This window comes from Rhipicephalus microplus, chromosome 5 (assembly GCF_043290135.1).
Source record: "Rhipicephalus microplus isolate Deutch F79 chromosome 5, USDA_Rmic, whole genome shotgun sequence".
Classification (NCBI taxonomy): domain Eukaryota; kingdom Metazoa; phylum Arthropoda; class Arachnida; order Ixodida; family Ixodidae; genus Rhipicephalus; species Rhipicephalus microplus.
In genome coordinates, this window is record NC_134704.1 from 178,560,264 (window position 1) to 178,576,244 (window position 15,981).

Consider the following 15,981-nt stretch of genomic DNA (forward strand, 5'->3'; position numbering starts at 1 on the left):
CTCCAAATCACCCAGTCATGTTAAGTATACATTAGACTTTGTTGTCACTTACAGTAATTTCTGTAGCTCTGTAACATCAACGCTGTCTGCAACAGTGCCATCTAAGCACTAGCTATGATGGTAGTCAGCCAAGACATATGCACATGAGCCCTGTTAAGTGGCGAAGTCCTTGCCATTGTCAATCCAGTAAAAGCAAGTCACAGCCGGATTCCAGGCTGTGTAGAAAAGTCAGGTCGACGGGTTTCTAAAAGCAACACAATTTCGGAGCTTCTCTATGTTTTCCTCCTGAAAACTGACAATGAAGAAAACCCATTCAGGGTCATTGCCACTTGGCAAGACACATGACAACGTCTTGTTGGAACATTCTTTCTCAATATGTTCGCTGGCGTGTTGCTTCAAACCTACCGGAACGACTGAAGCAACACGCCAACAATGTGCGGAAGCTCTACAAAGAGCGCAGTGCAATCGCCGAACATGCTGTAACGTTGAATCACTGGATAAATTTCGGAGTGACGGCCATCTTTGAAAGCGAGCCAAACTGGAGAAGAAGGTTATTCGTTGAGTCGTGGCACATACAGAGGACAGCCCATAGCATCAACCACTCTCTCGGAACCCTTCCCCCAGTGTCTACACATGGACTGCGCTCCACGACAAAACGAGAGAGAGAGAGGGGGTCATTATCCGCCCTGCAAGTGCTTTGAAGGCGCCACTGCTACGTAGTCCCACAGTCACACCTGAGGAAGAAACCAAGTCGGTTTCGAAACGTCGGTTTCTTCAAAACTTTTGGTTAGAGTCTAAATCATCTCCTAAAAGTGTCTTGGTTTGTTCATACTACTGAAACGATGCCACAAGGTTAGGCGAATGCGCACACACACTCACAAAAAAAAAAAATAAAGCATGAAACACTCCTGGTTTATTTTTTACTTCTTAATTCTTAACCAAATCAGCAAAAACAACCAACAGTAACTTCTACTCGATAAAATTCTTTATATGTTTTAGTCTTAGAATAAATGTTTAGTTCTAACCTCTGACGTTCCTTCAAACAGTATCTAAGCTGCGGTACTAGAATGTAAAAATGTCTTTTAGAACCATACATGTTTGTTTTTAACCATACTTGCATTCACAAGTATGTTTAAAACTTCACAACTGTACAATGTACTCACAACTGTACAATCAAAGCTTGTGGTTGCATTTACTTGAATTAAGGCTGACCCCGATTTTAAGTCGACCCCCTAAAGTCTGAAGCCCAGAAAAAAAAAAAAACTTGCCTTGAATGTAGGCCGAACGAAACAGCGAAGACAGCGTTCACAAAGAGAAAACATTTACAGAATATGAAGATGAACCAAAGCATTTGGTTCATGATGCAAATAACTCGAGAAACATACAGCCAATAATCCTGTTGTGTTTCTTTGTCATCATTTTTTTCACCTGTTTCTAGTTATTTGCATCATAAAGATGCTGCACTTGTTGATGCCGCACTCATTCCAAGGTGTTGTCGCTGCTTCCCTCTTTGCTGACTTCTTTATCGCTGTCTTCAAACAGTTCGCAATCCTCGGTGCCATCAGGGGCATTGGATATGCCACACTTCTTAAAAGAACACACAATTAAAGTTCCCTGATTGTTGTTCCATGCTGCAGCCTTTGGAATGACGCAAATTTTTTTTGTGCACTCCAAAGTCACGCCCGGCTTGAACGCTGGACAATGACTCTGCGGCTGGGAGGACTTTCCTTTTACATGTGGCACTATAATGACACTGCCTGTTTGGCACCATTGAGCTACGCCACACACACACCACTCGAAGCGTGACTCGAAATGACAAAAAGCTCGCCTTAACAGATCAAAATAGCCGTCTCGTGTGTATTTAAGTGGAGTGTACTACTAGAATTGTAGTACACTGTAACTTAAGCCATGTGTTGGCTTCCCTACGATCAGATATAATAGTGTCTAGATGGCGCTAGTTGTGCACCACTTTTCTCAATAAAAAATAGTGCATTTTTCAATATCCTCGAATCTAGCCGACCCTGGAGTTTGTTGTAAAGAAATTTGAAAAAAAAAAACTGTCGGCGTAGATTCGAATAAATATAGTAAGAGTCGTAACACATATCTTTCAGTGCATGGTAATGCCTGGTGCTGTGTATCGTGCTTTTCACAGGGCTGATTGTCAGTAAAAGTAATAAACTAATCGCCAGAAAGCTATGAAAAGGATTCTATATCAGAATGAAAAGGTTTTAACTGTGTCATTGATACATCTATAACATAGTTTTCTTCAGAAATGCACTTTCTTCGTAGTGTGTTATCTTCACCATGTCATTCCACGTCATACGTTGGCTCGTTATAGCACATGCGGAAGGTGTCTTTCTTTTTTTTTTCCTGCATGTTTTCAGCAGTGTCATTAAAAGCGGACAGTTGGTGTTCACTTTCCTGTTCTTGCCTCTTTTCAAGAACCCTGTTTCATGCCACAATTAAGCATACACAAGCATCTATCTAGGTGCCAGCTTGCCCTAAAGGAAGTCCTTTTGCAAGAGTGAGGCTGCTCTATATAACGGATTTCTCAATATAACGAAGTTTTTATATTCTCCACTTTTGCTCCGTAGAAGGAGATATATTTGTTACCTCTATGTAACAAAGGAACCTTGATATACCGGCAACGAATTTTCCCCATGGACAACCTAAAAATTTTGCCCCAGATATTGGTACGAGCATGCATTTTCCGCGGGTGCCCCGCCACCCATGAAGCGTGAAGCAGCGGCGTGCACCGCGCAACAGCCAAGAGCGAGTGCTCATGATTGCGCATCAAGGAGGTTATTTGCACGCGGGTGAGCCCGGCCGAGCAGGCGAGCCTGTACCCCACGAGGTGGTGCTGCCGCCGTTCTTACTGCTGCGGACGCATGCGCACATGTGCTCCTTCTCTCTTCAAACCAAAAACAACAAAGAAAGGACTACTTTTGTGTTGGCTGCGCCATGCTTTTAGCTAGCGTCACATATGTGGAATCACACTGCATATGGAGAGAGCCTCGCCGAATAGTTTTCGGGGGTATCCGTGTCTGTGTCGTTCGCTCTTCGTTTTCAACGCCGTAGGCATGTTGCGGCCCCCGACAATGTTAAGCTTTGCTTTTTTTGCTTTTAACTTTTTTTAATGCGAAAAAGTGTCATCACCATCGAGGGGATGTCATATTAAGCGCTGATGGAAACTTTGTGAGACCACGGTAACGACGGATCTTCGAAAGTCGACTCGTCACGTGCATCCCTCTTGCTCCGCGCCGAGAGTTCCCCGGCTCGCAGCTTTCGCGAATAGCCAATTTGTTTTGGCAATAATACGACGTTGCGCTGAATGCAATGCAATGAACGCGATAGCAAAAAATTTGTAATGTTATACAAAGTAAGGCTGGCAGCCAACTCCTTTGGATCTGATATTGCGGAACTCCTACAAAACACTGGTATGAGCAAAGACTGCTGCTCCTTGAAAAACACACATAGTTCATTTGCATTGAAATCGCACTGATACTTGCCAAGATGGCAAGCGTGCCAGCGATCGTGACCTTCCTTAAAATCAAAGCTCACCGTGGCTGAGAAGTCCCCCCACTCCTGCGTTTTTTTGTGCTCGTTCAAGATGGGTGGTTTTCTGTTTATTTTAGCATTTGACGGCAGTTCGAACATGTGGGGGATGTTATCTTATGCACTTTCTAGACCATAGAGATGGGCCGACTCATTTGATCTCTGCTTCAGCAGCGCTTGCGGCTTGTGAAAGTTAGAATGCACCGGGGCATGTTATCAACTTGTAATTGTTACGGAACTTGGCAGCAACAGCGAAAACCCACTGAAATGGTCCATATGATTGCTATCGCAAGAATAGCGCAGTTTTTTATCGCTAAATAAGAGTTTTGGGTTAGCTCTGCATTCAGTCTGCCGTTTTATTTTAATTTGTGTGTTTATTTTCTGAATTTTCGTACCAAGCATGCATAAACGAAATTCTTCTCTAATGAATTCTTTGGGAATTTATCAATTTCGTTATATCTGGGCTTAACTTTGCTAGTTTGTTAGTACTAGAAAAGTTGCCTTTTTTTAGTGTCTCTTCAAGAGCATTATCGGGCCCTCTCTGCACTGCCTTCTCATTGGCCTGCCACACATCACAAGTTCTTGGTTGACACATCAGCTGTGCACCCGTGATGGAGGGAACGTTGCTATGCATGACATTGGCTGTTGTAAACTCTCATGGGGCACTTGCTGCAATTATAGCTTTTGATTCGCACTGCACCATTATTAACTTCTTCGTGATGTACCCGCTACTTATGTAGCTGCATACATTGTTGATGCTGTGGATGATGATGGTGGTTCTAGTGGCCATCATCGTCTTTATCGAATCGACGGCCTATTAATTACAGTGCACTCAGGTGCATGCCTATTGCACTTTATTCCTAGTGCAACATGCTCTGCAGTTAGAAGTTAGTGAACATGCTCTGCAGTTAGTTAGTAAAACTTGCCTGATTCCTTTGTAATGATCATACAGCTGTGAACAATTCATTCGTTACGTTATTCTATGACATGGCACCTGGTACGACGCCACCTTGTGCGATACCACACGAATCCTCACCCAACATGACATAAAAGGGTTTTAGGGGCGAACCTCCTCTTAGTCTAACCTTATCCTGCGGGTGGCGTAACCAAGAGAAGAAGAGACGAGAAACCGAAAGAATAAGAGACGAGAGAAAAAGGAAAGCAGTATCTCTCAAATAGTATAATAGACGGCGCTGTCTCATAAAAATACATACAAACTGCAGTCAAGTGAGGATATTTTAGATGGCGCTGTACCGCTACTCTCCGATTGGCTGCTGCGCAGATTGTGCCTGGGTGCACGAGAAAAGAGTGCCTCCTTTTGTCTCCTGGATAGTCGCCGTACGTGACGGATCATTGGCGGGGCATGGACGAAGCAGAGCGGCGCGCGCGTGGAAGACACTTGCGCTTGGCTTCTTTGGTTCGCACCTCGCCGGTGTCATCCGCGTGTCGTCTGCATTCTCGAATGCGATTGAACGCATGGACGCATGCACGGATGGACGCTTTGCCCCACTCATCATCATCCACTTCGCGGATATGCTGTGAATTTTTCGACAAGTGTAGCTTCTTAAAGTGTAGGCTTGTCCGGCGTCGTAGTAATTGTAGTAGCCATCGCTCTATGGTGATGGCGATGTCGCTGTGGCCCTTGCACCGCTAGTACTTGGCTTACTCACTAGAGAGTGCTGCGGTGCTTGCTCCTTTTCGATACGTGCTCTGGTGTGATAACAGACTGCTAGAGGTGCAGCTGTGAAATTCTTTCGCTCTTGGAACGCTTCCTTTTTCCTTGGCAGTCTGTGTGCTTCGAGTATGAGTGACGAAAACGGCGGTGCGGAGAGTGCAGAAAGTGGCAGCAGTAGGTGCTACAGTGAGAGCCGGCAAAGCCGAAGCTGCACGGAAGCACCGGCAAGAGGATTCTGAGCAGAGAGCCCACAAAGTGGTGGTCAAATGTACACAAAGTGTTTGTAATGTCTTTACATGACGATCGATTTGCAAGATTTGCGGAGGCTTCACAGTTGACTGATGTACCTTTGGAGTGGCACCTACTCATCATCATTCACTCTGTGGATATGCTGTGATTTTTTTTAACGAAAAATCTTCAAGCACTGGTGTGGATTTGTGGGAGAACCTTTCTCTGCCAGACATAATGCCTAGTTCCGATTTCTTCTCAAACCCGGATGTTACTCTCTGCATCTATCAAATTTTTTCTTTTATTACAAACAAAGCCGCAAACATCGACACCACATTTCCTGCTACACAGGCTTTTTAATGCTATTGTGTTAAAACCTGTCACCTGACGTCTGCTAAAATTCAGCGTGAAGTACTTGAATCTTCAATTAGATAATGAGACCTGTATGGCGGCCTGGAGAGTATTGAACTTAAAGTGTTAATCATTCTCATGCTTGACATCTGCTTGACATTTATGATGAAATCATCCAGGAAGATTTGACCTAGTGCAGTTAGCATTGATCACTGTATACCTTGAATTATGGTGTAGTGAGCTAAGGGCTCTTTTGTCGATGTTTTCATTGGCCGCCATGTTTGTGTGCTATTGTTAGTGTTGCTTGTGCCACAGTTGTTAGTAATGCTTTGAGTTGAATGCTTCCTAATTATCATTAAAAATCTCACTGTCAGAGACACCTCATATGAGCAGTCCATCTAAATAGTAGTAATGGGACTTTAGGGACCTGAATACTCTTCATCATGGTCAGTATATCACAATGACCACTTCAATGATAAACATAATATTTGTCACATTTTGTCATAGATTTTTGCACAAACAAAAGAGAAAAGCCTTCATTAACGTTAGTGATGACATGCCATGATATTATTAAGTGCAAAACATTTCTTAGTGAAATCGAACCACCTCGAACACATCCATCCATCCATCTGTCCGTCTGTTTGTTCCTACTTACCTACCTACCTGCCCACCCGCCCGCTCGCCTATCCATTTACCTATCCAGCTGCCTATTTATTGCTTCGTGCTCCTCCAGCCATTTCGGTCACTTATGATTAATGTAATATTGACATGACATGAGCATATAATGAGCATAATTTATAGGTTGTAACATGAAGATAATAAAATGTATCTCATTTACATAGTTAACAAGAAATATATTTGGTCTTACCTTGGTTCTTTCATTAATTAGTATATTCTGGCATGAGTATATTACAAACATGAATGATATGTTGTAACATGCATGAATATCATGACTGTTCAGCTAGCCCATCTGCATATATCAAGTACATTCATTTCTAGTTGTTCAGGCTCTATATTGTCACGCAGAAAAGGACGACGCAGTTGTCTATAAGGAAAACAAGTTTATTGGAGCGAACTTGTGCTCCCCTAACAACTGAAAGAATACACAGGCGGCGAAGCAGCAGTCGGCAAAACGACATGCACGCTACTGAGCGTCGGCGATCGAATGTTGCGGTATCGGCTGTGCCGGAATTTATATCCCTCGGCACGAGGGTTTCTCGAATAGTCGAATTGTATCGAGAACGCTGTGATAGCGTTTGTTCGGAACGCTCGAAGCGTTGTTCGATAGCGTTTGTTCGAAACGCTGTGATAGCGTTTGTTCGAAATGCTGTGATAGCGTTTGTTCGAAACGCTGTGAAAACAGTGATAGCACAGGCCGGCGCAGCCAGGCCGAAAAAACAAAACACAAATAAACAAACCCAATGCATGGTTCGCGGCATTACCCCCCTCTAAGAGTGCATCGACCCGATGCTAACATAAGGGACAGTCCAAACAAATTAAAATAAAAGTTCGTCATCGTCCGTAGAAAGGTTTTAAGCGAACCACATGGACGACTTCGGGCCGCGTGCGTCGTCGTGATGTACGGGAGTCACCATCGGGGATCACTTCGTACGTTAGTTCGCCAACACGTCGTAGAATCCGGTAGGGTCCGAAATAGCGTCGTAGAAGTTTCTCACTGAGTCCACATCGTCGAATGGGAGTCCAAACCCACACACGATCTCCAGGATGGTACTCGGCGTCTCGGCGTCGGAGATTGTAGCGTCCGGCATCCACCAGCTGCTGGTCCGTTATACGAACTCGAGCGAGCTGGCGAGCCTCGTCCGCACGTTGGAGGTATCCTTGGACGTCGGTGTTGAGGTCGTCGTCTTCTACGTGTGGAAGCATGGCGTCGAGCATCGTAGTCGGCCGTCTTCCGTAGACGAGCTCGAACGGTGTCATCTGCGTGGTTTCTTGGGTAGCCGTGTTGTACGCAAACGTGACGTACGGGAGGACTTCGTCCCACGTCTCATGTTCAACGTCGACGTACATAGACAGCATATCCGCGATTATCTTATTCAGCCGTTCCGTTAATCTGTTCGTTTGGGGGTGGTACGCCGTCGTTCTTCGGTGATCCGTGTTGCTGTAGCGTAAGATTCCTTGCATGAGCTCCGCAGTGAAGGTCGTTCCGCGGTCCGTGATTAGGACCTCAGGGGCTCCATGTCGCAGCACAACTTGGTTAATAAAGAACTTTGCGACTTCTTGTGCAGTTCCCCTTGGAAGAGCGGTGGTCTCTGCGTAGCGCGTCATGTAGTCTGTCACTACGACAATCCATTTGTTCGCGGATCGGGATGTAGGGAACGGGCCCAGAAGGTCCATTCCGATCTGTTGGAAGGGCCTCGTTGGGACGGCGATCGGTTGCAGAAGTCCGGCGGGTCTCGTCGGTGGTCTTTTTCGTCGCTGGCAGTCACGGCAGCTCCGGACGTAGTGGGTGACATCGGATGTAAGGTGGGGCCAGAAGTATTTCGCCTTGATTTTTGTAATCGTGCGAGCTGTTCCGAGATGTCCGGAAGACGGGTCGTCGTGGCACGCTTCCAAAATTTCGTCTCGAAGGTCTGCGGGGATGACAAGTAGATAATTCGTTCTTGTTCCGGGGTTGAAATTCTTCTTCACTAGGATGGAGTTTTTGAGGCTGAACGCTGGTAAGTTGCGCTTGAACGCCCTAGGCACGGTCATGGCGCGGAGGTCGATCATGGCGCGGAGGTCAGGGTCGGCACGCTGCTGGGCGGCTAGGTCGCTCTCTGTCACGACTCCGAAGAACGCGCTGTCTTCATCGGAGTCCTGTGGTGGTGGGTCGACGGGGGCGCGGGACAGGCAGTCGGCGTCGGAGTGTTTCCTGCTGGATTTGTAGAATATTGTAACGTCGAAATCTTGCAGGCGCAAGCTCCACCGCCCAAGACGGCCAGAGGGGTCCTTCAAATTGGCGAGCCAACACAGCGCATGATGGTCTGTCACAACCTTAAACGGTCTACCATAGACGTATGGGCGAAATTTTGAAATGGCCCATATGATAGCCAGGCACTCTTTCTCGGAGGCAGAGTAGTTTCTCTCCCCCTTCGACAGACCACGGCTTGCATAGGCGATTACCTTTTCGTAACCGCTTTGCTTTTGGACGAGGACGGCACCCAAACCGATATCACTGGCGTCCCTGTGCATTTCCGTTTCGGCGTTTTCGTCGAAATGAGCGAGCACGGGCGGGTTTTGCAGGCGTTGTTGCAGCTCGCAGAATGCCTTTTCTTGGTCGTTTTCCCAGCTGAAAGGGGTGCTTTCTTTCGTCAGGCGCGTGAGTGGCTCTGCAATGCGTGCGAAGTTTGCGACGAAGCGCCGGTAGTATGCGCACAGTCCGAGAAACCTTCGCACACCCTTCTTATCTTTCGGCCTTGGGAAGTTCGCAATGGCTGATGTTTTTTCCGGGTCAGGTAGGACTCCCGCGGCGTTCACGACGTGACCCAAGAACTTGAGTTCCTCGTACGCGAAATGGCACTTTTCAGGTTTCAGCGTTAACCCCGACGTACGAATGGCCTCGAGTACAAATTCCAACCTTGTGAGGTGTTCGTCGAAAGTCCGGGCGAATACGACAACGTCATCGAGGTATACGAGGCAAGTGTGCCACTTCAGGCCTGCGAGCACAGTGTCCATGACTCTCTGAAACGTTGCGAGCGCCGTGCACAGCCCAAACGGCATCACCTTGAACTCGTATAGACCGTCCGGGGTTATAAATGCAGTCTTCTCTCGGTCTCTTTCGTCCACTTCAATTTGCCAGTAGCCGGTCTTCAGATCCATGGATGAGAAGTACTTGGCGTGGCAGAGGTGGTCGAGGGCGTCGTCGGTTCGTGGCAGGGGGTACACGTCCTTTTTGGTGATTTTGTTTAGTCTCCGGTAGTCAACACAGAATCTTAAAGTGCCATCTTTTTTCTTCACGAGTACAACCGGCGCAGCCCACGGACTTTTCGACGGCTGTATTATGTCGTCGCTGAGCATGTCATCTACTTGAGTCCGGATGGCTTCGCGCTCGTGTGAAGAAACGCAGTACAGTGGCTGTCTGGTAGGTCGGGCTCCATCTTCGGTTATTATCCGGTGCTTCGCCAAAGGTGTCTGACGTAACTTCGAGTTCGAGGAAAAACACTCGCTGTAGCGACGGAGCAACTCCAGTAATTTGTCCCGATTTTCTTGTGACAGCGCCGGGTTCACGTCGAAAGGATGTGGCAGCTTGGAAGCATCTGCGTGTGCGCGTTCAAAGGTGGCGACCGCGATCACTTGACTCGCTTCTTGCGTTTCTTCGTGGAACGCAATTGCTGCGTCCTTGTTTAGATGCTGGTACTCCTCGGTGAAATTGGTGACCAAAACGTGGGATCTGCGTTGCTTAAACCGCGCAATGCCTCTTGCGACAGACACACCGCGGTCTAGAAGCAACCTTTGGTCAGTCTCCACGATAGCGTCGACATCAGGAGCAGCACCTTCACAATAGACGGCGATCATCAAGCTTGCGCGGGGTGGCAGGGTGACGTGATCGTCGGCGATCCTTACAGCAGCACGGTGTCCGAGGTTCGACTGCGGGGTCGTGGAGTGATCGGAAGAAAACGTTATCGACCTGGTCTGCAGATCAATTATTGCGCCATTGTCCGTCAAAAAGTCCATTCCGAGAATTACGTCGCGGGAGCAGTTAGGCAAAATGACGAACTCCGCAGGGTACGTAGTGCCGTTTATGGTGATGCGCGATGTGCACATTCCACTTGGGGTCACGAGGTGGCCTCCTGCTGTGCGTATGTGCGGACCGTCCCATCTGGTCGTAACTTTCCTTAGCTTGGACGCGAATGACCCGCTCATGACCGAGTAGTCGGCTCCCGTGTCGATAAGAGCGACTATGTCAAGGCTGTCGATGCACAACTGGACGTCGCATGCTGCTTTCCTCGAATTTCGGGTGCGTCGGGGCGTCGTATCGCGTCTTGCACGTGTTGATGGTCGGGCACTATGCGTCGTCATCGTGGTCTTCTCAGCGGCAGGCTTCGTCATTTCGGGTACGCGTCGCGCAGCGTAGCTGTCGTCATTTTCGAGAGTCTCGTCACGGTGTCGTCGGGTCGTCGGGATGAGGGCATGTCGTGAATCACGGTCCTGCGTCGTTGGAGGGTTTTTATTTTTTCGTCGTTGTGCAGCTTCACCTCCAGGAGTTGCGGCTTTTAGTTTCCCGCTCGTGGGCTGGGGGACCTTCCACTGGCGAAGTCAGCATTGCTGCGACGGTTGGGGGATTGGTACGGGTAGGGCGACGGCGAACGCTTGAAACGGGATGGTCCACAGCTGGTGTTCGACAGGTATTCTTCGATCTCAAATGGGCGCTGGCCGGCTCGCGGGCGGGGTGCGTCGACGGAGAACCCACGCAAACCCAGCCTCTTGTACGGGCAGCGGCGGTAGACGTGGTCGGCCTCTCCGCAGTGGTAGCACAGCGGACGATTATCTGGCGTTCGCCACACCTCGGTCTTCCTGGGCGCCTGGTTTCGGTTTACAGGGGGTCGGGCGGGCGACATTGGGCGGCGGTACGGCGGGGCCTCTTGATAACGGGTTGGGACGGGTCGGGGTCGACGAGCAGCAGCGGAGTAGGTCATTGCTTGTGGTTCGTAAGATGCTTCCGACGGTGCAGAATTCCCCAGTGCTTGCTGAACCTCCTCGCGGACGACGTCAGTGAGGGAGGCGACTTGGGGCTGTGGCGTTGCTGGGAACGATTTCCTCAGTTCCTCGCGAACGACGGCGCGGATGGTCTCCCGGAAGTCTTCCGTCGCCAATCCAGGGGCGTTTACTGGGTTCACCGAAAGGGTGTTGAGTGGTCTATCGTATTGCCGCGAACGCATATCCAAGGTCCTCTCGATCATCGAAGCCTCGGTGACGAACTCAGCGACGGTCTTAGGGGGGTTGCGGATGAGTCCAGCGAAGAGCTCTTGTTTAACTCTTCGCATCAGAAAGCGCACCTTCTTCTCTTCTGCCATTTCGGGGTCAGCTCTCCGGAACAGCATCTTCATCTCCTCAGCGAACAGTACAACACCTTCGTTAGGGTGTTGCATTCGCGTTTCCAACAAAAGGGCGGCTCGTTCTTTCCGCACAACCGTAATGAATGTTTTGAGGAATTCGCTCTTAAAGACATTCCAGTCGGTTAGGGAGCCTTCATGGTTCTCAAACCACGTTCTAGCTGCATCCTCCAAATAGAAGAAGACATGATGAAACGTTTCTTCGTCATCCCACCTGTTAAAGATGCGGACGTGCTCCAGCTTCTTCAGCCACTCTTCCGGGTCTTCACCAGGAGATCCTCGGAATGATGGGGGCTCACGAGGTTGTTGCAGAACGACGGGAGGGTTGGTAGCGCTGGTCATGGTGCCTGCGTTGATCATCGTCGTTTTTACGTCTTCTTTCCTCCTTTTATCCGGGAGCAGTCCAAACTCTGGCTGAAGGCCTTGCTGTTGGCGGCTGACTCGAGTTGGGCGTGCTTGTCGTGTTGGGCTTGCTTGTCGGCTTCGCAATGGCTTAGGGTTCATGTACCCCGCACCTCCACCAGATGTCACGCACCAAAGGACGACGCAGTTGTCTATAAGGAAAACAAGTTCATTGGAGCGAACTTGTGCTCCACTAACAAGTGAAAGAATACAGAGGCGGCGAAGCAGCGGTCGGCAAAACGACGTGCACGCTAGTGAGCGTCGGCGATCGAATGTCGCGTCATCGGCTGTGCGGAAATTTATATCCCTCGGCGCGAGGGTTTCTCGAATAGTCGAATTGTATCGAGAACGCTGTGATAGCGTTTGCTCGAAACGCTGTTTGTTCGGAACGCTCGAAGCGTTGTTCGATAGCGTTTGTTCGAAACGCTGTGAAAACAGTGATAGCACAGGCCGGCGCAGCCAGGCCGAAAAAACAAAACACAAATAAACAAACCCAATACATGGTTCGCGGCAATATGTTCTCCTGAAGACCCGAACAACACAGTCGCCCTGATTGCAGCAAAATCAAGCGAGGCCAGGGTCTTAGGCTTCTAAAATTGAAAGAAAATACCGCCTCTCGAGCTGGTCACATTGCTTGGTACATTGCTTGTGTTTGGGTCTTCCTTATGTGTATATAAATGTGAGTTTATGTGCTCCTTCATAAATAGAATGGAAATCTTGTCATCCATGTCATGGGAGTATTTTCATGAAATGATATTAGTGCTATCGCCTTAATTTCATTGCCTTCATGTGTATTTAAATTGGCTTGCCATGAATATGACAAACTTAAATAACAGGAGATGCACAATATTTACCAGAATATAAGTTTCTTTTTTGTATATGGTAAATGCCAGAATGCACATGCACACATGCATGACTAACATGCAATAGTGAACAACATGCCTTGATTTGTCTCAGTCAAACAATTCCAAGTATTCAGCTTCTTGCATTACATTGATTCTCACATTGCGCGGGATCGGCTGCATGATTAGTATTCTTGCACTTTTCATTCTAAAAAAAAATAGATGCCAAACTTCATCACCAAACTTCTTTTCTTAAAGGTGGTTCTTAATGGATTGGATTTTATTCATTGTTTGGACCTGTTTCATTTTGCTATTAAATTTAATTGTGTAGTAGTAAGTACAACAACTGGAGAGAGGACCAGATGGAGACATTTCGGTTTGGCTTGCCTCATAGGAACCATCGCAGATGGAGCAACAGTATGAGCTCGGCCACCTGGGGTCCTTACATGTGGGCGAGAACCTTGCCTGGGCCTATGCTTTCAACTATCTTACTGTACTCACTGACCCATGCAGCAGAGTCCACGACCGTTCCTTGTGTTGTGAGTGACGATTGCTGTGTTTATTGCATGAGGGCTGCAGAACTTTGGCGCACACATTTAAGTGTGGAGCACTCAGGGGCCCGGGCAATCGTATGCTGTCATCGTAGGCTGATATAGCTTGGTGTAAAGCCGCCAAAACCAGGAATAGAACAGGCATCTGTAGCAGATAGAGTGCATGCTCGTGGCCAAAGTAGTAGGCTGATATAGCTTGGTGTAAAGTCGCCAAAACCAGGAATAGAACAGGCATCTGTAGCAGATAGAGTGCATGCTCGTGGCCAGAAGTCTCTTGTTCTTTGAGCGCCTCGATGGTGATAAGTGCAGATCACTTTAGGGGACAAAGCTGTTGTATTTAGTTGTTGCGTGGCAGAACGCAGGCAAAGCCACTTATAAAAATAGAAAAACAGAGGAAGCAAGCTAGAAATAGAAAGAGAACAACAGGGAAAATCATTTAAACAAAAATAGAAGGTACAAGGAATAGATAGGTAAAGGGAGAGTAAGAAAGAGAGAAAAAGACACAAAAGGAAGGAAAGAGGGGAAGAGGAAAGAGAAAGAGAAGGCTGTCTAGTTCTGCACTTCCTTCAGGCTTGGCACCCTTATTGAAAAGTTACCTTAATTGTTTATTTTGATAGCAACTGTATGGATGCTGCCACTTGGTGTTAGCTGTTCTTATCACTGTCATGCCCTGTGTATGTATGTACATATGTATGTATGTGGACAGTCGAACCCCGCTACAACAAAAAATTGTAGGTTCTACTGCAGCAGTCCTTAGGAGTCAATGCATAAATATTTTTGGAAGAACAAACACTTTCCGCTACAACGAAAAATTCTAGGTTTCTCGTCAGTACTCCATAGGAGTCAGTGGATAAATATTCTCACCGCAACGAACACCTTTTTCTGCCGTTCCGCTTCAGTGAAATTTGATGATAGAATTCCATGCCACCATCATGTAGATTTCATGAGGGTCGAACCTAGTGGTCAACATTGTGCAGCAGCTAGAACATTCACTCTTTGGATTACCCGCAATTGAAAGCTTGGGACTCGTCAAGTTTCTGTGTGCCACACGACGTGTGGAGGAACAATATCCATAACTTTTCAATGGTTTAGGACTGCTGCCAGGTGTTTATACAATTCGCCTCAATTCCACGGCTGTACTTCCAATTCCACGGCTGTTCTGTGATTGTGGCAAGGCGCATCCTTCTGCCCTTACGGAAAGCAGTCGAGCAGGAGGTTGTAAGCATACAATAGCAAGGAGTTATCTGCTCCGTAGAAGGTCCTACAGACTGTTGCGCCAGAATCATTCCGGTAGTGAAAGCCTCAGGAAGTGCGCAAATATCTGTGGACTTCACCCGCCTCAACTCTTCTGTGCTCCAGGAAAGATTTCGCCTCCCGTTTTCTCAAGGCAAGACCCAAGTTCGGGTTTTACTAACCCCGCTCTCCCCAACATGCCAAGAGCTGACAAGATTCATAACGCCAAAAGAATGCTTTTGTTTCACAAGACTTCCATTTCACGTAACATCAGCAATGGAATATTTTCAAAAACGCATGTACGAAAACATGAGCGGACTAATAGAAGTTATCAACCTCATGGACGACATTCTCCTTTCTGGCTGCAATCAAGCCGAGCATGGCAGAAACCTTGACAAGACACTCAAGTAGCTTGCTTCCTCTGGAATCGTCCGCAACCACTCTAAATGTGCTTTTACCCTGATGGAGGTGACCTTCCTAGGCAGCCTAGGAAGGTCACCTCCTTCAGCAGTGCTCAAGGCACACGTTTTGACCATAAAATGTCAAGACTGTGAAGTGTCTTCTGCCAGCTAAGGTGTTGCCGGAGTCTGCCGGATCTTAGGGATGGTGAACCATCTGGCTGGATGCCTGCCAACTTTGTCTGAAAGGATTACCGCTCTCCGTGCTCTCCTCAAGAAAATGTTGGAGTGGACCCACTCAGGAAAAGTTCTTCCAAAGCGTTCAGGACCTAATCTGTTCGAAGCAGTGCTTGGCAGAGTACCATCCAGAATATCTTACTACCCTCTCAGCAGATGCATCAACCTACGGAATGGGCACAGTACTGCTACAAGTGCAACCAACTGGGAACAACTGCCCAGGCGCATTTGCCTAAAGATCTCTAACACCGGTGGAAACTTGGTATGCTCAGATAGAAAAGGAAGCAGTGGCCCGAACCTGGGGAGCCGAACATTTAAAAGAATACCTGCATGGTGTCACGGCAACCTTTCAAACATCGTCAACCTTTGTTCACCGCTCCTGAGAAAAGAGTATCTCGATCTGTTGCCACCAGGAATTCAATGCTTCCGCATGTGCCTCATGTGCGTCAGCTACGT

At 47.8% G+C, this 15,981-nt stretch overlaps 1 protein-coding gene across 3 annotated transcripts in view; it reads left to right on the forward strand.

Moving 5' to 3' along the window:
- LOC119174089 (stimulator of interferon genes protein) overlaps positions 1 to 15,981 on the forward strand; it is a 119,008-nt gene that overhangs the window by 47,152 nt on the left and 55,875 nt on the right. For all 3 annotated transcript variants that reach the window (XM_037424891.2, XM_037424889.2, XM_037424890.2), the window contains one exon: positions 13,501 to 13,645. In XM_037424891.2, coding sequence (XP_037280788.1) covers positions 13,501 to 13,645 — 145 coding nt within the window. The remainder of the gene's footprint in view (positions 1 to 13,500; positions 13,646 to 15,981) is intronic.